Here is a 26194-nt window from a genome sequence, read left to right as displayed (position 1 = left end):
GCGGGGTTCAAGGGCGGGCGGGGCACGGGGAGGGGCGAGTCGGGGTCTGACGGACGCGTCGGGGCTGAACTGAACCCTCAAAGCAGAGGGGCGGGCGATGGGCGGGGCCAGGGGCGGGGCCTGCTCTGAGGGTCAGCTCCTAGCGCGGCTACGGCGGAAGCAGACCAGGAGTGGAGTCCAGCAGAGCTGCAGCGTCGTAGCTGAACGGTGAGTGACGTGTTCCAGGTCCCTCGCTGTCGCGCCGTCAGTCCTGGGCTGGTTCCCTCCACCACCACCCCCTGCCCCCAAGCCCAGCGCCTGCCCAGGGGACCTGCACCGGCCTGCAGCTACCCCGAGGAGGAGACAGGATGCAGGCACGATCCGGCGGCGGATCCTTTGTTTTGCCCCGACAGCGAGGGCGGGAACGAGCGCTGAAGCCCGCAGATGCAGAGACGTGGGGCTGGGGCGGGAGACTGGAGGCCGGGCCGGGGGACGGTGATCCGGCTGCAGGAGCCGAGCCCCGGGGGACTGAAAATGAGCCGAGGATCTAGAGGCTGGATCGGGGGGTGGCGGGAGACCGGCCGGACAGCGGGAGGCTGGGGAGCGAAGACCTGGCCGTAGACCCCGAGCCCGGGGGACAGACAGGTGGCCTGGCCGAGAATGGGGGTGGAGGGGGAGGGTCGGGAGACTTGGTCGGAACGCTGAAGCCTGGTAGCAGGAGGCGTGACCCGGGTGGCTGAGCTGGGGGAGGAGAGGCGCGGGGAGGCCAGGCGGGAGCGCCGAGGCCGAGTGGTAGAGGTGGGATTCGGGAGAGGGAGGCAGAGGAAATCGCAGGCTGAAATTTGAATAGAAAGGTGGTGAGGAAGCAGAGCGCGGAGAGGAGATGGCCTGAGGGCAGGAGCCTGGCTGGCGCTGTTTCCGAGGCTTTGGCCCTCGGGGCTTATCCTCCCGTTTCTGGCGAGGGTTTGGTCTCTGCTGCTTTTGTCTAGATTTTTTTTTCAGGTTGAGATGGTGTGACTCTGCTTTTCAAAGAGTTGATTTCAAGTGCTTGCGTGGTCAGTAGCTCAGTTGTGTCCAACTCTTTGCGACCCCATGGACTGTATAGCCCGCCAGGCTCCTCGATCTAGGGGATTCTCCAGGCAAGAATACTGGAGTGGGTTGCCATTTCCTCCTCCAAGGGATCTTCCCGACCTAGGGATGGAACCTGCCTCTCCTGCATTGGCAGGCGGATTCTTTACCACTTAGCCACCTGGGAAGTCCCAGTTTCAAGTATTAAACTCCTGTTCATTTTCAGACGTGAAGGCTTGCATGAATCCTAGCTCGTGCTGATGACTATTTTTCCTGGCCCAAATCCCTTAGGCTGTGAAATTCCCAGATCTCCTGCATCGCAGGCTCTTTAGACGTCTGAATCACTTAAGGAAGCCTATGTGAAATCCCCTCAGCCCAAGTGGAGTAAGAGTTCCTTAGTCACTCTTGTGTCCAGTGGGTCTGCTGTCAAACCTTACTTCCCAAGGCAGCAGCCTCTTTGCCAGTTCTCAGTATGTGGCTCCCATGCCAAAAAACTAGGAACCAACCTTCTCAGCTAACTCTCCCGACTCCTCCAGTTAGCGGCCAAGCCTCTTAGACCTCCTGAAATCCACTGGATTTGGCCTTTTCTCTCCATCTCAGATTCAAGCCACCCTAAGCGCTCACCTCGGAGAAGGCAATGGCACCCCACTCCAGTACTCTTGCCTGGAAAATCCCACGGACGGAGGAGCCTGGTGGGCTGCAGTCCATGGGATCGCTAAGAGTTGGACATGACTGAGCGACTTCACTTTCACTTTTCACTTTCATGCATTGGAGAAGGAAATGGCAACCCACTCCAGTATTCTTGCCTGGAGAATCCCAGGGACAGGGGAGCCTGGTGGGCTGCCGTCTATGGGGTCGCAGAGTCGGACTTAGCAGCAGCAGCAGCAGCAAGCGCTCACCTGGCTATAGGAGCCTCCTCATTGGCCTCCATTATGTCTGTGTCCTCTGCCCCTCTCCAGCCACTGAGGAATCTTACAGAATAAAAATCTAGAATCTTACAGAATAAAAATCCAGAAAGCTGTTCCTTTGCCCGAAGGATAAACCCAGTCCCTTAACAGTTAACAAGTCAAGCACAGGTTGGCTCCTTGGTCCACTCTGCTGCCTTATTTGTCACATTCTGCACAGCCATGCTGATCTCAACAGCAACTATTCTCTTCCTCGAACAGTCTTGCATTCCCTCTCTCTTCCATCACCACACCTTTCCTTGAGAAACTCCTATTGATGTTTATGTTCTGATTCAACACTTCAAGGTTAAGTCTTATCTATTCTGTATTCCTTTCGCATCCGCCTGGTCCTGAGAGGAAAGAGTCATATCCTTTGCAGCTGCTTTTTACATTCTCCTCTATTAGCTCCTAAGCAAATTCCACACGGAATTCTGGCTTGTTATCTTGTTCCTTGTCTTTCTTCATATCCAGGGCCTGGTACAAATGAATGCTAATACTACAATATCATGTCTTTTTTTTTTTTTTTTTTTAAATAATTATGCCCTATCTAGAAAAAAAATAAATGTATTTTAAGGTTGAGTGAAGTCGCTCAGTCGTGTCTGACTCTTTGCAACCCCATGGATTGTAGCCTATCAGGCTCCTCGGTCCATGGGATTTTCCAGGCAAGAGTGCTGGAGTGGATTGCCATTTCTTTCTCCAGGGGATCTTCCCAACCCAGGAATCGAACCCGGGTCTCCCGCGTTGCAGGCAGACGCTTTACTGTTACTTAGCAAATTATGATTAAATGATGCATACTAGAAAGGGATGGTAGAGGTGAAATACAGGAGTTGCTCTAATAGTGTGTGTATGCAGGATAGTGCTAAGCAAGCTGCATAGACCTGCCTGTGTCAAAATTCACTCTGCCACTTTGAATATGTTAGAGTTATGTGATCTCTAAGAATGAAATGTAAAAACTTAAACCATCCCTACCCCAACCTGCTGTTTGAGCTTTGGTTTTGCTTTGCTCTTTTGCAGTGAAGGCTTTTGAAGGTTAAAATGTGTTTTAATGAATGAAGGAATGAACAGTTAGTTGGAGTGTAGCAATAAAACCTGTTCCCAGTAAGAAAGAAGAGAAACATTATATCTTTCACAATCCTGAAAAAAGAAGCCTAGCCTCCTTGCAGTACTCTTGCCTGGAAAATCCCATGGACAGAGGAGCCTGGTGGGCTGCAGTCGATGGGGTCGCTAAGAGTTGGACATGACTGAGCGACTTCACTTTCACTTTTCACTTTCATGCATTGGAGAAGGAGATGGCAACCCACTCCAGTGTTCTTGCCTGGAGAATCCCAGGTACGGGGGAGCCTGGTGGGCTGCCGTCTCTGGGGTCGCACAGAGTCGGACACGACTGAAGCGACGTAGTAGCAGCAGCAGCAGCAGCCTTCTTGCATTTTAAGAGACTGCAATCTGATAGAGGCAATTATAATTGATTTTAAGAGACTGACGTCTGATAGAGGCAATTACAATGCTTCTTCACTGTTTTGCTTTCACACCTAATTTAACACAACCTCCTACTGCTTCAGCCCCTTCTGATGCTAAAAACCCGGTCTTTCTGTAATGGCATTAGGTCAGTTCTGGTGCCTAGTATGAGTTCTTTAGGCTCTGCCTCAAAAATGGAACCACTGGTGTTTGGATCTACAAGATGTAGAGTACTTAGACTGTTAGCTACTGTTGTGTACACTTGTAACAAATCCAAATAAAATGGAGGGGGATAGGGACTTGGCTGTCATAGAACCTGAGGCCACTTCCCAAAGGCAACACTTTCCTACTTCATCCATAAATCAGGCAGCAGTTAATATACATACCTTGGAGGGTTATTATGAGGATAAAATGAGATAATGTCTGTGACAATGCTCTGTAAATCTCTATGTAATGTTATTAATTCTCCACCTATTTTGTTCTTCAAATTGCTTTTAGAGTATTTGCATTAGAGTAGTAAGATAAAGTTCCCCTGGTGGCTCAGTGGTAAAGGATCCACTTCCCAATGCAGGAGATACAGGTTAGTTCCCTGAGTCAGGAGGAGGAGATACAGGTTAGTTCCCTGGAGGAGGAAATGGCAGCCCACTGCAGTATTCTTGCCTGGACAATCCCATGGACAGAGGAGCCTGACTGGCTACAGTCCACAGAGTCGCAAAGAGTCAGACACAGCTGAGCATGCGCACATGATAAAGTTATCTCTTTTGTACTGTACATCAGCACCTGTCTTGTTGAGCCACTTTTGAATATAGTGAGCTTCGGGGCAGATCACAAACAGGGATAGATCTTATTCTCCATTACTTCAAACACTCAGGGTTTATGACCCCTCCACACAGTTGGTGTTCAGTCAGTTGTTCCAGCGCAAATGAATGAACACTACTGACCCTGGCTTTTCGCAGTTTCAGACCTTCTCTGGCAGGTGGTTGTAAAACTGAATTGTTTCTACAGAGGAATGATTCTCAGTGGGAGGGAGGAGGTCTTAGAGGTTATCTGTAATTTTTATAAAAGGCATCCCAGAGCCTTCATTCTAGGTTTATTTCATAAATACTTAGGTTGGCAAGGACTTCCTGTTTCTTCTTCTTTTTTTTTTTTTTTTTCTGACTTTTTTTTTTTTTTTTTATCCAGAATCTACAGTTTATTTTTAGTGTTCACTCTGCATGTTGTACATTTTATGGATTTACAAAAATGCACAGTGACATATATGCACTCATACAGTATCACATGGAACAGTTTCAATATCCTAAAAATTCTCTGTTCTACAGATTTTTTTTTTTCTTTTTTTTTTTTTAAACATTTTTAAATTTCAGGTATACACATGCTCCCCTTCCTGAACCCTCCTCCCTCCCCCCTCCCCATACCATCCCCCTGGGCCGTCCCAGCGCACCAGCCCCAAGCATCCAGCATCGTGCACTGAACCTGGACTGGCATCTCGTTTCATACATGACATTTCACATGTTTCAATGCCATTCTCCCAAATCTTCCCACCCTCTCCCTCTCCCACAGAGTCCATAAGACTGTTCTATACATCAGTGTCTCTTTTGCTGTCTCGTATACAGGGTTATCGTTACCATCTTTCTAAATTCCATATATATGCGTTAGTATACTGTATTTATGTTTTTCCTTCTGGCTGACTTCACTCTGTATAATAGGCTCCAGTTTCATCCACCTCATTAGAACTGATTCAAATGTATTCTTTTTAATGGCTGAGTAATACTCCATTGTGTATATGTACCACAGCTTTCTTATCCATTCATCTGCTGATGGACATCTAGGTTGCTTCCATGTCCTGGCTATTATAAACAGTGCTGCGATGAACATTGGGGTACACGTGTCTCTTTCCCTTCTGGTTTCCTCAGTGTGTATGCCCAGCAGTGGGATTGCTGGATCATAAGGCAGTTCTATTTCCAGTTTTTTAAGGAATCTCCACACTGTTCTCCATAGTGGCTGTACTAGTTTGCATTCCCACCAACAGTGTAAGAGGGTTCCCTTTTCTCCACACCCTCTCCAGCATTTATTATTTGTAGACTTTTGGATTGCAGCCATTCTGACTGGTGTGAAATGGTACCTCATAGTGGTTTTGATTTGCATTTCTCTGATAATGAGTGATGTTGAGCATCTTTTCAAGTGTTTGTTAGCCATCTGTATGTCTTCTTTGGAGAAATGTCTATTTAGATCTTTGGCCCATTTTTTGATTGGGTCATTTATTTTTCTGGAGTTGAGCTGTAGGAGTTGCTTGTATATTTTTGAGATTAGTTGTTTGTCGGTTGCCTCATTTGCTATTATTTTCTCCCATTCTGAAGGCTGTCTTTTCACCTTGCTAATAGTTTCCTTTGATGTGCAGAAGCTTTTAAGTTTAATTAGGTCCCATTTGTTTATTTTTGCTTTTATTTCCAATATTCTGGGAGGTGGGTCATAGAGGATCCTGCTGTGATGTATGTCAGAGAGTGTTTTGCCTATGTTCTCCTCTAGGAGTTTTATAGTTTCTGGTCTTATGTTGAGATCTTTAATCCATTTTGAGTTTATTTTTGTATATGGTGTTAGAAAGTGTTCTAGTTTCATTCTTTTACAAGTGGTTGACCAGATTTCCCAGCACCACTTGTTAAAGAGATTGTCTTTAATCCACTGTATATTCTTGCCTCCTTTGTCAAAGATAAGGTGTCCATATGTGCATGGATTTATCTCTGGGCTTTCTATTTTGTTCCATTGATCTATATTTCTGTCTTTGTGCCAGTACCATACTGTCTTGATAACTGTGGCTTTGTAGTAGAGCCTGAAATCAGGTAGGTTGATTCCTCCAGTTCCATTTTTCTTTCTCAAGATGTCTTTTATATTTTTTCCTACCTCCTTTCGAAGAGTTGGATTGCTTTTCTGGGTGCCTGATGTCCTCTGCCGGCATTCAGAAGTTGTTTTGTGGAATTTACTTGACGTTTAAATGCTCTTTTGATGAATTCGTGGGGGAGAAAGTGTTCTCCCTGTCCTACTCCTCCGCCATCTTGGCTCCTCCTCCCCGTTTCTTCTTCTGCCCCGTCAGGGATACCATCTTAGGACAGGGCATCAGGTGAGGGGACGCAGGCCCTTGGCACTCAGTAAGCATTGTGTCCATTCTGGCTTGTGGCTTCAAGTAGTGGGGAGCCCTCCTGTCTGTCTGCCTGGTGGTATGGGCCTTGCCAGAGAAAAGGAAAGAATGGTTTTGTTTGTGTGGTGCAACGGAACTAAGTTTCTTCTGTATTTAACTTTACTTGCCATGTGTGACATTCTTCCTTTATTACAAAATAAATATTAACCATCTGACTTCACCAGGCCAAATGACAGTATCCAATTTGGTGATTCTTCCCAAAGAAATGCAGGGACCAGTTAGGAAATTATTTCAGTAAAAGCTCTAGGGCATCACAGCGGAAATCTCCACTTATCCAAACTATTGTGAAAAAAAGAAAATCTTGTTTCTCTTTCACTTACCAAATCTAGAAACATAACTGCTTTTGAGATTTTTGTCCTCTCTCAGTTCAGTTCAGTTGCTCAGTCGTGGTCCGACTCTTTGCGACCCCATGGACTGCAGGATGCCAGGCCTCCCTGTCCATCACCAACTCCCGGAGTTTAGACAAATTCATATCCATTGAGTCTGTGATGCCATCTAACCATCTCATCTTCTGTTGTCCCCTTCTCCTCCTGCCTTCAGTCTTTCCCAGCATCAGGTCTTTTCAAATGAGTCAGTCCTTTGCATCAGGTGGCCAAAGTATTGGAGTTTTAGCTTCAGCATCAGTCTTTCAGCATTTGTCCTCTCTAGTTGGTAATAAATGTAATCCCAATGTTTTTCAAGTTCCTTGGCCAAAGAACCGGCCACCTATCTTGTCTGCAGGATCTGTAACTATATATGGAACGCCAGTTCTCCTGCACCATTGTACATGAAGGGACATGAGCATATGTAGATTTTGGTAGGGGGTGGCAAGGGTGGGGTGGGGAATGAAGGGGAGGTGGGTATCCTGGAACGAATCCTCCACAGATACTGAAGAAGGACTGAATAATCCCCCCAGAAATCATAGCAAAAAGGCTTCACCTTTTCTTTAGAGACAAGCAGAGATATAGAAAAAACTGCTCGATGCTTACTTAATATGAAAGTTATTCATATTTTGTAATTTTACTTTTAGAAGTAAATTACCCAGTGGCCCCCAAAACACCATAACCATCATTCCTGTTTTCTTCATGAATTAGAGAAAGTGTACTTCATACTATTTCATTGTCCCTGCAGTCAGTTCCTATATGTTATTTATGCTTTCTGTCTCAATATTTGTAGGTTATAGATTTGCTTCCTTCCTTGAAATTAGTGATAGCATTACTCCTCATAGGTAGTAGTAAGTCATGGAGAAGTGAGGGAAGCTGACAGATCCTAGTTAGGGCAGAGTCCTAAGTTACTTATCTGCTGTGAGCCTCAATCAGCTGAACTATGAAAAATGGAAATCACTCTGCCTCAAAGCATCGTTGGAAGGACCTTTAGCTTTCGAATCATCTGCCTATTATAGCTTCATTGGCAAGTGTCAACTGGATCTAGGAATTCAGAGACTTGATTATAAGAGTCAGGTTCCAGGCTGCCACCTAATAGCAACTGGTCTACCTTAGAACTTCCCTGGGACCCAAAATGTGTTCAGAAATTTACCATGAGCACCCTGAACTGATGGGAAGAATTATATACTCAGTACAGTAAGAAGCAGTTCGTGTTAAATCCATTGCTATGCTGCAATCTATTTTTGTGTGTTTTTCCTATTTATGTTTTGTCAGATGACAGTGTTCTAAGAACTGAAATTCCTTGTCATCATGCAGGCCACTTTTCCCCCTTGGGGGACAATGTTTTTTATCCTTCTGAGATGAGATCACCACACCTAGAATAACTTATATTCAGCCAGGCATTCGCTAATGGAGATGAGATCATGCTGAGCTTAACCCTTTTGGTTCTGCAGAAACCAAAGCGCTGCTCCCAAGAGTGTGGATTAGATGCTTTCATGTGGGAAAAGCAGATAGTGACAGGCAGAAAGCAAATGTCTGATGTAGTGAGGGTTTTACTTACCATTATATAAATTTTCAATAGTCTATGAATAATAAAGGGAACAAAATAATACATTATAGTATTTGTTCCTGAGAAATCCTTATCAAATAGAAAAATCCTATTCTAAAAGAATTCAGGTGTTTTTTTTTTTCTTTCAGCCATCAAATTCCTTATTGAAACAAAATTGTCTCTGATGTCTAATTTTGGAAATTATTAATTACAGTTACTTATATTAAGGATAATCTAGCTGAAATTTTTTAACTTTGAAAAATGATTTGGTTAAAGAATGTTGATTAAATGTATGAAAAGGAAGTTATTACTTGAAAGTCACTTTATATTTAGATGAAATCTTAACCATGGTGTGAACCAAGAAGCCAAACACAGTTGACCCTTGAACAACAGAGGGGACCCTCCCCACAGTTGAAAATCTGAGTGTATAATTTATAGCAGGCACTTCGTATCCACAGTTCCTTGTCTGTGGATGTCAGCCAACCTTGGATGGTGTAATGCTGTAGATTTGCTATTTTAAAAAATCCACGTGTAAGTGGACCTGTCCCATTCAAACCCCAGTTGTTCAAGAGACAACTGTATTTTAAAACTCTGGAAGGCTGGCCGCTATGTAAATCTAAACCTCCTATTACCAGTCACAAGGATAGAATTGCTTTATCCCAGAGCTTTATTGATGGCAAGAAATAAAAAATTGTTAGAAGCTAGTGTTTCAGTCCAATAATCACTGCGCTCTTTGCAGAAGTATTTGCTAAAGACCTTAAGGCCTTGATCACTGATGGAATGTAGCAGCATTTAGGGGTTCCTGAACGCATACAGTATACCCCACACTTGGCAAACTTATTCAGAGGGCCAGTTTGAGGGAAAACCCTGGAGCCAGAAAGACGCTGGCAGGAGCTCTGGGATCCCCTTCAGAAATGATCTTTATTAAGTCTTGTTTTCCCATTCCACTGTGTTTTCACTCCAGATTTTCTACAGGCTAGCTGGAAAGTCTTGAAATATAGATAATACTGTTCTATCATGGATTACAATATAATATCAATAAGCCATTTGTTATATATCTGCCTACGTTTCCACACTTATTAGCTACCGTGTACTGTTCTCTCAATTAATCAGATTAACCAGAACTTTATTTTTCAACCATGGGTAGATAATTATTTTGACATGCACTGAGGCAAGTTGGCCTCCGTATTTCTGGTTCGAGGAAGTTTGAGATTTCTCTGTACCTAATAATACGTGTTTATTGTACGTATGGGAGAAAAAGAAAAAGACAGACTGGGATGTGGTCCACAGCAGTCAAGGAAGCGTTGTTGCTTTCAGAAGAGTGCGTGTTTTTGCATGTTCAGCTGCTCAGTCATGCTCAGCCCTTTGTGAACCTTTTGGACTGTAGCCTCCCAGGCTTCTCTGTCCATGGGATTTTCATACTAGCAACATACCCTTATTATTGCTTTTGAAACAGGGCTGAGAGTTGAAATTGGCTAGCACTGTACTCGGAGAAGGCAGTGGCACCCCACTCCAGTACTCTTGCCTGGAAAATCCCATGGATGGAGGAGCCTGGTAGGCTGTAGTCCATGGGGTCACGAAGAGTCGGACACGACAGAGCGACTTCCCTTTCACTTTTCACTTTCATGCATTGGAGAAGGAAATGGCAACCCACTCCAGTGTTCTTGCTTGGAGAATCCCAGGGACATGTACTGGTTGGTACAGTCCACCACTGTTAAAAGATATTATTTTATAAAATAATCTGTGTTACTATTTCCTAACTTTTAAAAAATGCAGATGTTACAGAAAAATATACAAAAATATTGAAGAGTAATTAAGTTGCCAGTAATCCCATCACCCAGAGATAGTTACTGTTAAATAAACAGGTTAAAAGGTAAAGATGTTATATAACCAGTGTATTGGCTACATCGTGACTTCACTGTTTCTCTGTCCAAATTCTCAATATTTTGATGAGTAATGCATATCCTTCCCTTTCTCTCCTCTCCCTAATCTCTAGAGTAGGGTTACTAGAGGAAGTAGGGCCAGCGAGAGGTTTTGTTTTAAACTGTGTTGAGCTGGAAATGTTTGCTTCCTTAGGCTCCATTCTTAGCAGTGTAAGTCTCCTAGAGCACACTTTAAGGCTTCTACTGAGACATGGCGAGACATGTTGTCCACATGTTCTCAGGAGGTAATACCAACTTGTGTCCCTTCCACTCATGTCTGGGAACGCCTGTCTCATACAGTTGTGCTAGATGTATGCATGGTTAGTTTTTGTATTACATGGTAAAATGCATGGATAAGTACACATGAAGGGATAGTTAGACATTTGGGGATTTTTCTCTCAGTTTTCTAACGAGAGAGCAAGTGGATGTGATCGTACGAGGAGTGCCTCATCCTCCTTGCACTCAGGTTACCAGCCTTCATACTTTGTGCCACATAGTTTGTCTTCCTTGCACGACAGTGGATGAGCCCTCACCTGTTCTTATTGTTTAGTCGCCACGTCATGTCCAACTCTTTGTGACCCCATGGACTGCAGCACACCAGGCATCCCTGTCCTTCACTATCTCCCAGAGTTTGCTCAAACTCATGTCCATCAAGTCAGTGATGCCATCCAACCATCTCATCCTCTGTCGTCCCCTTCTCCTCCTGCCTTCAATCTTTCCCAGCATCGGGAAAGAGTTTTCCAATGAGTCGGCTTTTTGCATCAGGTGGCTAAAGGATTAGAGCTTCAGCCTCAGCATCAGTCCTTTCAAAGACTATTTAGGACTGGTCTCCTTTAGGATGGACTGGTTGGATCTCCTTGCAGTCCAAGGGGCTCTCAAGAGTCTTCTCCAACACCACAGTTCAAAAGCATTAATTCTTTGGCGCTCAGCTTTCTTTATAGTCCAACTCTCACATCCATACATGACTACTGGAAATAATAGCTTTGACTAGATGGACCTTTGTCAGCAAAGTGATGTCTCTGCTTTTTAATATGCTGTCCAGGATTGTCATAGGTGTTCTTGTTCTTACCTTCAAGAACTTTGTTCTTTTTCTCCTCTTGCCTTATTAATTTCTCACTTTTTATGGATGATTCTCATCAGCATAAAAGCATGCCTTAGATGGCTCATCTTTAAAACCAAGGCAAACGAGAAGTGTCCTCTACTCCTGGTCCCACTTCGGCCATCATCCCCTCTTCTTGCCCCTTCACAGTAAAACTATGTTGATTTACTCATGTTATGTTTATTCATTTTTTCTTTTCCCATTGCCTCCTCAACCCACTGCAGCAACATTGATCCTTTTAAAGTAGAATTTTCAAAAGGTATAAAACTTGGATGCTGTGTAAATATAAAATACATGTCAAATGTCTTATTCAATTAACTGATAATAGAACTAGTAGGATAAGACCAGTTCAAAGGAGACTTTAAACAACAAACACAGATGTAAATGGTTGGATACAATGAAATGAATTTGTTAGTAGAAGGGAAACTGGTTAATATCCTATAGGACAGTAAAGTGTTATTTGAGAGGGTCATCTTTTCTGCAAGTTGCAAATTAGTTACATCATTTCAAGACAAAATTTATTTTCACTGCTGTCAATAAGAGTCATTTGCATGGCTTCCCTTTCCTGTGGCTTAACTTCCTATAAGTTGTAAAATAGCCTAGTCAGGGGGTCAGGCAAAAGAGGACACCCTGTACAAATGAACTTATCTACAAAACAGAGATGGAGTTACAGAGATGCAGAAAATGAAACTTATGGTTACCAGGGGGTAATAAGAAAAGGAGTACATCAAGGCTGTATACTGTCACCCTGCTTATTTAACTTATATGCAGAGTACATCATGAGAAACGCTGGACTGGAAGAAACACAAGCTGGAATCAAGATTGCCAGGAGAACTATCAATAACCTCAGATATGCAGATGACACCCCCTTATGGCAGAAAGTGAAGAGGAACTAAAAAGCCTCTTGATGAAAGTGAAAGAGGAGAGTGAAAAAGCTGGCTTAAAGCTCAACATTCAGAAAACAAAGATCATGGCATCTGGTCCCATCACTTCATGGGAAATAGACGGGGAAACAGTGGAAACAGTGTCAGACTTTATTTTTTGGGGGCTCCAAAATCACTGCAGATGGTGACTGCAGCCATGAAATTAAAAGACGGTTACTCCTTGGAAGGAAAGTTATGACCAACCTAGATAGCATATTCAAAAGCAGAGACATTACTTTGCCAACAAAGGCCTGTCTAGTCAAAGCTATGGTTTTTCCAGTGGTCATGTATGGATGTGAGAGTTGGACTGTGAAGAAGGCTGAGCACCAAAGAATTGATGCTTTTGAACTGTGGTCTTGGAGAAGACTCTTGAGAGTCCCTTGGACTGCAAGGAGATCCACCCAGTCCATTCTGAAGGAAATCAGCCCTGGGATTTCTTTGGAGGGAATGATGCTAAAGCTGAAACTCCAGTACTTTGGCCACCACATGCGAAGAGTTGGCTCATTGGAAAAGACTGATGCTGGGAGGGATTGGGGGCAGGAGGAGAAGGGGACGACAGAGGATGAGATGGCTGGATGGCATCAACGACTCGATGGACATGAGTTTGAGTGAACTCCGGGAGTTGGTGATGGACAGGGAGGCCTGGTGTGCTGCGGTTCATGGGGTCGCAAAGAGTCGGACACGACTGAGCAACTGAACTGAACCTGAAAATAATATCCAGTCGTTTCTTTTGCCTATATCTAAGTCCTGGACAGTTTTTCCTGACAACCTCTGCTCGCCCCATAACTTTCTTGCCTAAGCTAATGGTCTTCTGTCCTCATCTGAACTGAACTTTTAGTGAGATTTGTAATGATCAAATGCTCATTGAAAGACTTCTGCATACTTTGGTACACCCCAGTTACCTAATGTCCTCCCATTTCTTGTACCTCTCTTGAGTCTCTTGCTGGCTGTACTTCGTCTAGTAACCCTTTCATTGTCAGAGTGCCCCAGTATGACTCCAGCCTTGATCTCTCTCAGAGTTCCAGACTCTTAATTACCTATATCCACTGTTCAACTCTCATCCTAGACTCCATCCCTAGGAGGGAGTCCTGTTGATGGGGTGTGTATTCTTTTAAGATTTCTGATTTTAGCATAAGAGTAAAGTTAAAAGTTCTGTTTAGATTGGAGTTTTGAGATAGGCAGGGCTTCTAGAGGCTTGAGAAAGGTTGTTGTCCCTGTTTTTCTATATTCTTTATTTAGGGAGGCAGACTGATGGTCATAGGAAGTACCTTTTGCTTTTGGAAAACCAGAGAAGACCTGGCAAAACTCCAGACAAATAGCGAGGGACTGGCTTCTTCCAAGGCAGCCAGGGGGAGAGGGAAGAAGAAGACCAACATCATTAGCTCTGTGGCTGCGGACAAAGTCATTTCATCACTAAGGGCTGGGTTTCCTGACTTTTTGGGTTGTTGGGAAGATATAAGATGCCTCACACAGTACCTGCTGTGTAATAAATGCTCAGTACGTGGTAGCCGCTTTGACTAGAAGGACTCATTCACTGTGGAAGGTAAACAGAATTACCAGATGGAAGAATGGAAACAGGAACTGTAGTTTTTACTTGCAGGTTTCCTCAAGCCAGTTGACCACCTTAAATGAGAAAGTGGGGTTCTCGTGTCTAGTTTAAGAGTAAAGGTTTTGTGGAGGTTTGGAACTTCTGGCACTGAATCTCTTGGGAATCTAAGCATCATAAAATTGTGTTATGTGAGGTATACCATTGCTATGGGAAGTTTTCAGGTTTTGTTTTTAACTGTGTTGAGCTGGAAGACAGTTCTTAACCAATGATGGGATCTGTTGAAGTAGAAAGAAGCTGCAATCTGTATCTTGATCTAGGGGAGCAGCCAAATGTAAAACTGTATCAGGCTGCACACTTATCTGTGCTCTGCGTGCATTTCATAACTCAATTAAAATGGAAAGAGAGAAAAGGGCTACATTGTGTGCACTTTAATAAAAGATTGTTGTTCTCAGGTTTGACTCAAAAAAGCCTTGCACGACAGGGGTGAAGCTGGGGGAGTGATGGTACTGCTAATGTGAAAATGTCCATATAGCACATTTATTTAGAGAAATAATCATTGGCATAATTAGTATAATGCTGTGATCTTAGAATGACTGATTTTGATTAACATCTATTTTCTTTCTATTCTAGTAAATAAAAAATGTCCATGGAGAACACTGAAAATTCAGTGGATTCAAAATCCATTAAAACTTCAGAGACGTGAGTATTTAAAAGGAATCTCATACCAGCAAGGAGGGTGGGTGTGTGTAGTATGATACAGCAAACTCGGAGGAAGCAGAAAGAATTGGGGCTTTCAAACCGGAGAGGCCCAGATGACTTCTTACCACATGTGACAGCTGTGTGACTGTACACATGTTAAATTATCCTCTCTGAATCTCCTTAAAATAAAACTTAGGTAGAATATGGGGAAGTTGGAGGGGGCCTGACCTGTGGTTGGAGACCCCTCCCTGGTAGTCGGATGACCCAGGAGAGGCAGATGCACCTTCTTGAATCTCTGCAGGATAAGAGGTTTGTGTTTTGGGGTGTTTTTTGGCCTCCTGTTGATGAGTTTTAAGGCTAAGGTAAAATGCAAGTTCTCAGTCTGGGGAATAATTGCCTGCTTATAGATTATCTTTCCCCCTTTTTTGTTTCCTTCCCAGTCTTCCTTTTTGGAATATTCTGCTTATTAATACTTCAATAGATGGAGAAAGGGAAAAGATAAAACTCAAAACACTCTTAATTTAATCCATGTCTGTTATTATCCCTCTGGGATCTCTTGTGGTACATTTAATTCTAAAAGTTTCTTTCTGAGGTATAGTATTATCATTCTGGACCACCTAGGGAATTATAAATTAATTTTAGTACTAAACAGTACTGTTATAGCAGAGCTATTACTAGATTACTAATAAAGATTTTTGCAGTATTTGTTTAGCAAAAGAATTTGCCTAAAAATTAAACTATTGAAATGCAATCTCATCTTGGAGGTAAGATTGGTGTTTTTCTTTTGTCTTTTTAAAAACCCTTTTAAAGTGATTTACACATTCCCTACCTTTTCCTATCATACAGAATATAATTTACTACTTTAGTCTTTTTCCAACAATTTTTTTTTAAATTGCATATAATGTGAAATACTCCTAGGCTGAGTGTATGGGATACGTGAACAATAGGTATCAGTGTTTGGTTGTTGTTTCCTGATTCCTGGCCAGGTCAGGGGTCAGGCTTGTAGACTGTTCTGATCAAGTTTTATTGAAAAATAGCCACCCCCATTTATATACATACTGTCCTGGGCCACTTCCACCAGCTGGATGAAGTGGCTAAGTATAACATGTATTTAATGAAATTTTAATAAAATGTAAAGGAAAACAATATAGAAATTAAAAGCGTGAACCCTGTAGTTCAACAGATGCTTTCAGTCTTGTGTCTTACACAGTGTCTGCATAACTGTTAGCCTCATAGTAATCACTTCCTTATCTGTGAAGTGGGTTTTTGTGAAATTTTAGGGAGGAGAAGCCTGTTGCATACAACCTGGCACATTATATTCAACAAATGTCAACTGTTCTTATGTGTTAGAGAAGTTTGTGTTCATGCGAATAGTAGTATTGGTCACTTCTCTCTTCGTAAACCGTTGTCTGATTTCCAAACAGAAAGATCTTACATGGAAGCAAATCAATGGACTCTGGAATATCCTTGGAAGAGAGTTACAAAATGGATTATCCTGAAATGGGTTTATGTATAATAATCAATAATAAGAACTTCCACGAAAATACTGGTATGTGTCGTGACAGTTTTTAAACCTTTACAAGTATTTGTACCGTTTATATTTGGTATAGTATACAAAAACAGCATTCATGTTATTAGTTAGTAAACTAATGACATAGAATAGCCATGAAGTAAAAACAGAGCCAGGATCCTACGAGTCCTTCAATTCAACAGGAACTCTTAAACTTTCTTTGTATGATCAAGATCTCTCCCTCTTCTATCTGTATGTCGACCTCTTCTGCCCTGACTTCTCTCTATTTTCCTTTTTGGCTGTGCTGTGTCTTCATTGCAGCATTAGGGCTTTCTCTGGTTGCGACTAGCGGGGGCTACTCTCTGGTTGCAGTGCACAGGCTGTAGAGCCTGCGGGCTTCAGTAGTTACAGCCCCCGGGGCTTAGCTGCCCCGTGACATGTGGGATCTTTCCAACCAGGGATTGAACCCGTGTGCCCTGCACCAGCAAGCAGATTCTTAGCCACTAGACCACCGGGGAGGCGGCAGGGGGTGAAGGAAATGGCAGCCCACTCCAGTATTCTTGCCTAGAGAATTCCGTGGACAGAGGAGCCTGGAGGGCTGCTGTCCCTAGGGTCACACAGAGTTGGACACCACTGAAGCGACTTAGCATGCAAGCATGCATTAGAGAAGGAAATGGCAACCTACTCCAGGATTCTTGCCTGGAGAATCCCAGGGACAGAGGAGCCTGGTGGCCTGCTGTCTGTGGGGTTGCACAGAGTCGAATATGACTGAAGCGACTTAGCAGCAGCAGTCCACCAGGGAAGTCCCAGGCCTGACTTCTGTGCAACCCTTGCTTTATCTTCCTGCTCCCTCTTTCATGTCAATGGAAGGATCTCACCAGACAGTAAGGAGAAGTATTTTTCCTTTCCAGGAACTGCACGAGGCACCTCACAGAAATCTTATTTAATTCTTCTAGCAACCATGAAAAGTAACCGCCATTAGTTACCGAAAGGTGAAAAGCCCTTGCACAGAGGAGTCCCACAGACGATTTAGTAGCTGGACCTCTCGGCCTTAGCGTGCCCGACACTAGCCCGAGCTGGGAATCCACCTCTGTATCACTTCACCTCCTGGGCCTTCGTTTGTTCCGTTGACTTGTCTTCTTCCCCTGAAAAGAAGACAGACTCCCCACCTTAAAGAGACCTTATCTTTTTTAATCCTGCTGCCCCCTAAGCTTTGATCTGATTTTTGTCTCCTTCCCTAAGTCTTGACAACGGATGTTCTAAACTTGGCCTCTTCTTCCCATCACCTCGACCACTCTATAGAAATTGCTCTTAGGGTCACAATAGCCTGATCGCCAGATCCACGTCTCAGTCCCTGTACATGTCTGGCTTGAATCTAATAACATATTTCAGATGTTTTTTTCTTTTTTTTTTAATAGTATATGAAAAATAAAATCCCTCATGATCCTAAAAAAGCTAATTAACATCCTACCATATTACTTATAATTTTTCCTTAACAGTTTCTTGCAAAGTTAAATTTTATCCATAACATGTAAGCCATATTGTATCCTGCTTATTCCATTTAATGTAATATAAGTGTTTTTTGTGTTGTATAATTTTCATATCTGCTATTGTAATGATTATATAATATCCCATTCCTGAAATAGAGTGTTCATTTGACTTGCATAATTTACCATATAAATCAACACTTTGGCTGTTCCTTCATTTTTTCACTTTTAAATTGGTACCGTGATTAACTCTGAATTGGCATATTAATCATATTAGAATTTTAATTAAAGAAATTAGAATCTCCTGATTCACTTTAGGAGGCTATCTATCATAATGCTGGTGAAAAGGGAAAAAAGCGAAATTACACTGGAAAGATAAGCAGGATTGGGTGTTAGATTCATTATAAGGAATGAGGAAAGCATAGTTGAAAATGAGTGTCTAAAACTAGCCCGAAAAAAAAAAAAATAAAAAAAAAATAAAAAAATAAAAAAATAAAACTAGCCCGTTTGTACTGCTTTTGGCTCTAAGTTGAGAGACCACCTTCAACCTTAGGTATTCTGCCTCGCGTTGCTAATTATAATGCCCTCTTCCCATAGAATTCTACGTTGTTGAACTTATTGGGGTTTTGTTTTCTTCTTCCAGTTTTACTGAGATGTAATTGACACACAGCACTGCATAAATTTAAGGTGTGTGGCATGACGGGACTTCCATGCATCATGAAACGATGACCATAATAAGCTTAGCGAACAGCCATCATCTCGTATAGATATAAAACTAAAGAAATAGAAAAAAGCCTTTTTCCTTGTGATAAGAACTTTTAGGATTTACTCTCTCAACAATTTTCATGTATAACATACAGCATTGTTAGTTATGTTTATCGTGTGTACATTACAGCCCAAGTTTCCCAGGCAGCTCAGTAGTAGTTAATCCACCTGCCAATGCAGGAGACATGGGTTTGATCCCTGCGTCAGAGAGATGCCCTGGAGAAGGAAATGGCAACCCACTCTGGTATTCTTGCCTGGAGAATCCCATGGACAGGGAAGCCTGGCAGGTTACAGTCCATGGGATCACAACACAACTAAACAACAGCCTGAGTACTTACTTACCTTTAAAGGGGGTGGGGCATGTTGTTCTACTCTCTCCCCAAAATACCTTGGCCCATAGTCTGACTTAACCTTTACAGTGAGCTCCTTTTCTGCTTTGAAATGTGAAGGTCGGGTTCTCAAACCCATCTCTGACAGCCTGGTGTCTTCTGTTCAACTATTAAGTGGCTCACACACCAGGGCCAGAATTTAATTGCTTTGTCACACAAGTGCACGGTGTTCCCTTTTCCGATGTCAAAACCTTGATGAGCTTACTTCTAATTTTGTAAAAATAATATATGGCGATAAGTTTCAGAAATTACAGATTAGCAAAAGAAACAAATTTAAATCATTCATAATCACACCAGAGACAATCAACAATAATTTGGAGCTGGAAACATCTAGTTTTTGTTTTTTTTTTATTCATATGTGTTCAGTTCAGTTCAGTTGCTCAGTTGTGTCCGACTCTTTGCGACCCCATGAATCGCAGCACGCCAGGCCTCCCTGTCCATCACGAACTCCCGGAGTTCACTCAGACTCACGTCCATCGAGTCAGTGATGCCATCCAGCCATCTCATCTTCTGTCGTCCCCTTCTCCTCCTGCCACCAATCTCTCCCAGCATCAGTATTTTCCAGTGAGTCAACTCTTCACATGAGGTGGCCAAAGTACTGGAGTTTCAGCTTTAGCATCATTCCTTCCAAAGAAATCCCAGGGCTGATCTCCTTCAGAATGGACTGGTTGGATCTCCTTGCAGTCCAAGGGACTCTCAAGAGTCTTCTCCAACACCACAGTTCAAAAGCATGGGTACCTTCCCCCTACTACGCCTAACACTTTAGATTTTTAAGTCTGAGGGCATTGTTCAGTCAGTCCATACATGCATGTGGAAGGCACTTTAAGGGGTGAGGAAAGCCCAGGACTACTGGGTACAGGCCACACAGCAGCTGCAGAGCCTTGTTCGAGTTCTCCTGGACTCTTCTGTGCTGTGGGTCCCACACCTCTGCAAATGAAGCCAGTCGTGATCATGGTTTCATGGTGGTCGGAAGGCTTAGAGGCTTTTGAACAGTGTTAATGTGGCCTAGTGGTTTGTGGGGGTTTTTTTGTTTCCCTCGAAAAGATATGATGAAACTAATGATGTATCTTAGAATTGTTGAAAACTTAGAATCAAAGAAATAGTTCCTCTGAGTGTGTGAGGTATGTGTTGATACATATGTCTGTGTATGGTGATGTGTATGTTTGTCAATGTTTATGTGTGTGTGTATAATTTTTTCTTAAAAGTAGGATCCTTTTATTTTCTACTCTTTTTTTTATTTTAATAACAGTGACCATTTTTTTTATTTTAATAACAGTGACCATTTTCCTATGGCAAAATTTTGTCTACAAAATTTCAGTGGCAACATAGGATCCCGTATTATAAATGAATTGTAATTTATTTAACCAAACCTCTCTTTTTAGGCATTTAAGTCATTTGTTTATCACTGTCTAAGCAGCTGTGAAAAACATCTTTGTGACTGTAACACAGATAGCAGATTATATCATGAAGTGTCTTGTATGCGAAGAAATAAGAGACTTAGTGTCACCACTGTCAGAATATTGAATTTTCTTAGCATTTGAAAGGAAGAGTTTCTTGTGGATTGTGTGGATCCCTGAATAGTTCATTTCAAAGCAGTTTATCTTTTTTTTTTCATGCAATTAAAAGTAACTTTCTGTTCAAGGCATGGCCTGTCGATCTGGTACAGACGTGGATGCAGCAAACCTCAGGGAAACATTCATGAACTTGAAATACGAAGTCAGGATTAAAAATGATCTTACATGTAAAGAAATGTTGGAATTAATGAGCAACGGTAAGAAATAATGAAAAGAATGACCTTCATTGTCCAATGTAAATACAGTCTAGCTATAACCTGTATGAAAGTAAAGCATGAGAACTGTGGAACTAAACTGTACACAGTCCTACTCTGCACACTTTATGTAAGTAAAACAAGTTATTCATACCGACTCCCCAGAGTAGTCTGAGATGTGTTGCGCTGCCCCAAGCTGGGTTTACACCATCTCTTTGTTCGGTTCTCAGATTTCTTCATCTTACTCCCATACAGTACATATGAAATTGTTGAATAAAATTGCATTGGTTTTTTTGTCTGTAAATGTTTTTCCAGTTTCTAAAGAAGACCATAGCAAAAGGAGCAGTTTTATTTGTGTGCTTCTAAGCCATGGTGAAGAAGGAATCATTTTTGGAACCAATGGACCCGTCAATTTGAAAAAATTAGCAAGTTTCTTCAGAGGGGACTATTGCAGAAGTCTGACTGGAAAACCCAAACTTTTCATTATTCAGGTAATAGATAACAGATCGATTTGGTTATTGAGGCTTCTTTAGGGATTAATTTACTTCATTGTGGATTATCCAAAGGATTTTTAATTTTTTTCTTCCTTGAAGCTACTAAACTATTGCTACTTTTTTATTTATTTAAACCACCACTTAGGAGACATAGCATAAATTTTAATTTTTAGACTTCTAGCAAAATGGTTCTGAATAATTCACATCAGTTTTTACAGAGCCTTTGCATTTCTTGGGAATAAGTTATGCATTTATGCATGTACATACATTTTTTCCCCCAATAAAAGTTTCTTTTCTTTTTTTCTAATTTTTAAATAGGTGTTTATTTTCTAACCTCTAGGCCTGCCGAGGCACAGAACTGGACTGTGGTATTGAGACAGACAGTGGTGCTGAGGATGACATGGCCTGTCAGAAAATACCAGTTGAGGCAGACTTCTTGTACGCATATTCTACAGCACCTGGTAAGAAACTTACAAATACTGAAATAGGCAGATTTTAAACACTGAAGAGTGTGTTCCAAAGGCTATAGGGATTTTGATATCCATAAAAAGCCATTGTGTCTTATTTTAGGATACCCTAACCACAGAGAAGTCTCAAAAAGTTGTCTTTAGCCCAGTTTGGCTAGAAAATGTGCCCATGTAAGAAAGCACACTTACACAGTGTCATTCATGAACTTGATACCACATGGAATCCATATTATAATTCAGGCCAAGTCAGAGCTTCGCCCACTTCCTGAAATAGGAGAGAGGTGTGTTTTCCGGGAATTCGTTGGGAGCTAGGAAACTGAAAGGATAAACGTGAATAGCATATGAGTGGGTAGAGTGGAACGAGAGAAAATAAGGTTAAAAATGATTTATGGCTAGGTTATCAACCTCCACTTTGTCTGTGGTTGTATTACACGTTACGTGCGTGTGTGCTTGTCATCATAAAAATTAATATATATTGATCATGTACTTGTTTACGCGTACAGTTAACTCAGGGTGTGTTTGGAAGGTTAGGAAATACTGGGCAAGTGTAAACAGTATTACATTTTTAAATATAGTCGATATGATTTATTTTAACCTCCAGGCATCTTTCCAGTTCAGATTAAAAGCAATGGATCCAGGGACTTCCCTGTAGTCCAGTGGTTAAGACTTGGTGCTGTCACTACTGTGGACCTGGGTTCCACTCCCCGGTCCAGGAATTAGGTCCCCCAAGCCACTCAGCGTGGCCAAAAACACAGCAATGAATCCACTAGTTTATCTGGGAAAAGAATGATAAATACACTATTTCCCCTTTTGGACTTTTGAATATGCTATAATGTGTTCATTATACTCTATTCTGATGCCCCGTAGACAAATTTAAGACCCTCAAATGTATGTGCGTACATAAGCAGGTTGTTGGATGAGCCAATCATCTCACTGCAACACCACGCTACTTACAATGATCCTTTTTTATTTCTTTGCTTTTGCATTTTCTGCCTATAAACCGGTTCTTCCCTATTAGAAGGGAAGCCCAGGAAGTAGAATTCTCACTCAGTGGTGCAGTTAGCCTGCAATTGTTTTCCTTGTCAAAAGCAGAGGTATATAGACAACACCTGCTTGGTTTTTGTTTTGTTTTCCCCTGGAACCGAAGTTATGGTCTATTTTTCTTTTATGGCTAATAATACCTATGCATGTTTATGTTGTTTTTACCTTCGTGAATATGTCACAATTGATTAAATCAGCTGACATCAACTATCTGTGATATTTTGGTTATGTTTTGCCCTATAGGTTACTTTTCCTGGCGAAATGCAAAGAACGGATCCTGGTTCATCCAGGTTCTTTGTGAGATGCTGAAAAAGTACGCTCACAGGCTCGAGCTCATGCACATTCTTACTCGGGTTAACCGAAAGGTAGCAATAGAATATGAGTCCTTTTCTACCGATTCTGCTTTTCATGCAAAGAAACAGATTCCTTGTATTATGTCTATGCTCACAAAAGAACTGTATTTCTAATCACTGAAGACATGGATGATTTTTGATTTTAACTTGTATGCCAAGTGAGCAAATGGTGTAACTGGTACTATATTTTCCTCTTACCTCTAAATCTAACCTAATGACCCAGGTGATAACTTTGAAACAAGCCGCCTTCCTAGCCATAGAACTACTGTGCAGCTACCTCAAACACAATTGGGTAGTTGAGACTGAGTTTAACGAAGATGAAATAAAAATGGATTGTGGAAATCATTATGAGAAGAAAATGACTGTAAATTAGCACTTCTCTTAATTACCAAGATTTAGTGCCGATGCTATGCTACACATTTGCAAGCAATGAGGGAAAAAGTTAAACACTGCAGTAGTGTATTTCAGTGATGTGGGTATGCCACTGTATCAGGGAACATGTTATGGTTTTTGTCAAACAACAGCAATGACGATATGGAATGATGTATCCTAGAACTTGGTGGTCCATACATGTGGTCTAAGACCTGAAGACCTTGATCTTAAGACAATGGTATTTTTACATCACCTATTTGAGCTCATGGTTTTGTGATGTTTGTGCTGAGCATGTCTTTGTTGTTTAAAAAAATCATGTTTTAGCACTGAAAAAGAACTAAATGTTTTACTTGGGAAGGTGTGAGAAAACTAAATTGACCCTTGAGGGTAAATGCAGCAATATAAAGGGAGACGGGTTGAGGACAATAAGGTGCTGAAATGCAACTCTTCCACCAGCTGCCGGGCCTCGCATACCTGCAGAATATCTAAAGGGCTCTTCTGTCAAAACCTCAGACTTCAATCACACTGATAAGAGCGTGAACTGAAGAAATTCTATAGGGACACACTAAAACACAACTTAAATACAGTGAGGTATAAGGAAGAAACAGTCAGTCAGTCAGTTGGGCACTCCGTAATTAGAAGATGGTTTGAGCCTGACCAGGGACACTGCGCAGCCTCTGTGTGGTGGGGTCAGAGCCATAGATTATGGCTTCAGGAAAAAGAATGCGGGCTAGATTCTTCACAGCTACGGGTGTGTGTGGAAGATGCTCCCAAGGCAAGAAGCTCCAACAAAGTGAATCAAATTAAACTTCTGAAATGGAAATTTTCCAAAGAGGGTAAGAGTAATCATAAAAATCCTAGCCCTCTAATTTTTGTTTTATTTCAAATGATGGCTGTTAATTGGATGTTAAAGCGAATTCTTATCCGCCTTTCTGCAGATAGCCCATTTTATAAAATAGACTTGATATCACTACCACTAAATATCAGTCTACTTCTTACTTGACGCTTGGGGGGAGGAGGTCTACAGTTTTCAGCTTATCAGGAATTGTGTAAATTAATGCTTACATACCTAAATATGGCTTACAAGAGGCTCTGAGTGTTTGGGGAAAACACTAAGGTTTCTCTTTCCCCTTCATGGTTAACAAGGTCTCAATCACCTTTGCTGTGCGTGGGCATGGATGTGCCCAAGTGTGACCACTGAACTTTGTCCAGGAGCTACAGTTCTCCCAAAGAACAAGTCCTGTACTCATTCCAGAACGTCCCTTTCTGCCATCCCTGAATGTCAGCCCGTAAAAGCAATTTCATTAGCATTTCCTCATTTTCCAGTATAAGCAGTGAGTGTGGCCTAATGGTCTGGACCCTCATCCATCCTTTGCAGAAGATGGAAAAAAAAAATCATAGCACTCTTAGCAGTAAAATTTTCACGCATGTTAACTTTTATTCTGTTGATGTTTACAATCAAGGAAGAATGATACAGTTATGATCGTGTACTTTTCTCTGAAATGAAAGAACCAGGGTGCCCAGGACTTTAGCAGTCATCCAGTCTTTCCTCCTTTGGTGCCCAGGGAAACTGAAGGCCAGAGATGGGACACAGACGGGGGAGGCTCTGGGCCTGGTTGCTCAGGAGGCGCTGAACCTTCTGCATCTCTGTAACCCACTGGTTCCCGTGAGCTTTCTTGTGCTAAACAAAGGCGCTCACATTTATAAATGAAAGCTCTTTGTTTTGATTGTGTCTGTAACTTTTTCTGAGTAAATGAAGCATGCTATGGTATCAGAAGGTATGTTCCTATGTGACAATTTTGTAAAAAGTTTGTTATTATGCATTTCTATTTCCAAATACAAATTTTAATTTAAAATGACCAGTGCGTTCAAGTTTCTGTTACTGTTCTGATGTGCTGCTAATTGAAGTTAAAATATATTCTTAACCAAGAGCTTGATTTGGGAGGACCAACGATGATGTGGCGTTTAATCAAACACTTTGAGATGGTGGTAAATTACCAAATAGGGTAAAGGAGCCTTCCTGTTCCCTCTAGGGCCCTCTCAGAAGGCCCTATTTTCTAAAATTACATGATGCCAGGAAGGATACTAAGTTCTCACAAACCACAGCCCCTAAATATGACCACATTTTTGTTTGTTTCCTTGCTTTGAGGAATGGGGAGTAGCAGAGTATAAAGGCTATCGCTGAAATTAATCATTTCCACCCATAAATTGTTAACGGGGCTAATGGGGGAGGAATAAAACACTGATGTTCCCCAATGGTCAGCTCTGGGAGAGGTGTTATAAGAAGGGAAGAATTTTCCTCTTTATTTTACATACTTAACAAAGGAATGTAAGTGAAAACTTGAGTGGTTTGCATTTCTTCTAATATTTCTGTAGTAAACCTACATTACTTTTAAGTCAGAAAACTGAAATTCTAATTGGGAATAACGATTCCTATTTCCAAGGAGTGGAGGGCAGCAGGAATAACTCCTTTAAGGCTATTGCAGGAACTTCCCTGGTGGCGTGGTGGCCAAGACCGTGCTCGCAGTGCAGAAGGCTGAGGTTCAGTCCCTGGTTGGGGAGCTAGGTCCTGTGTGCTGCAGATTACTTTTTTAAGAAAGACTGTTAAAGCTGTAGTTTTGTAGTACATTGACAGTTGAGCCCGTTCTTTGTGGTCGTTTAGTGACTAAGAAGGCGATGGCACCCCACTCCAGTACTCTTGCCTGGAAAAATCCCATGGACGGAGGAGCCTGGCAGGCTGCAGTCCATGGGGTCTCGAAGAGTCAGACACAACTGAGCGACTTCACTTTCACTTTTCACTTTCATG

The 26194-nt window shown here is 42.1% G+C and overlaps 1 protein-coding gene across 1 annotated transcript; it reads left to right on the top strand.

Moving 5' to 3' along the window:
• Positions 1-118: 118 nt before the first annotated feature.
• CASP3 (caspase 3) lies at positions 119-25247 on the top strand. The gene is made up of 7 exons (XM_070781708.1): positions 119-207; positions 14674-14742; positions 16167-16291; positions 20536-20664; positions 20977-21152; positions 21496-21616; positions 22907-25247. The coding sequence occupies exons 2-7, from the start codon at positions 14684-14686 to the stop codon at positions 23128-23130; spliced, it is 834 nt and encodes a 277-aa protein (XP_070637809.1). The 5' UTR covers positions 119-207; positions 14674-14683; the 3' UTR covers positions 23131-25247.
• Positions 25248-26194: the final 947 nt, after the last annotated feature.

This window comes from Bos indicus, chromosome 27, assembly GCF_029378745.1.
Source record: "Bos indicus isolate NIAB-ARS_2022 breed Sahiwal x Tharparkar chromosome 27, NIAB-ARS_B.indTharparkar_mat_pri_1.0, whole genome shotgun sequence".
In the NCBI taxonomy this organism is placed as follows: domain Eukaryota; kingdom Metazoa; phylum Chordata; class Mammalia; order Artiodactyla; family Bovidae; genus Bos; species Bos indicus.
This window is presented reverse-complemented; position numbering and strand designations above follow the sequence as displayed.

Excerpts from the sequence above, each read along its gene's own strand:
- CASP3 (XM_070781708.1), top strand. The coding sequence starts at position 14,684 with ATGTCCATGGAGAACACTGAAAATTCAGTGGATTCAAAATCCATTAAA. Across the intron at positions 14,743-16,166 it reads TCCATTAAAACTTCAGAGAC|AAAGATCTTACATGGAAGCA; the intron begins GTGAGTATTTAA and ends ATTTCCAAACAG. Across the intron at positions 21,617-22,906 it reads CGCATATTCTACAGCACCTG|GTTACTTTTCCTGGCGAAAT; the intron begins GTAAGAAACTTA and ends TTTGCCCTATAG.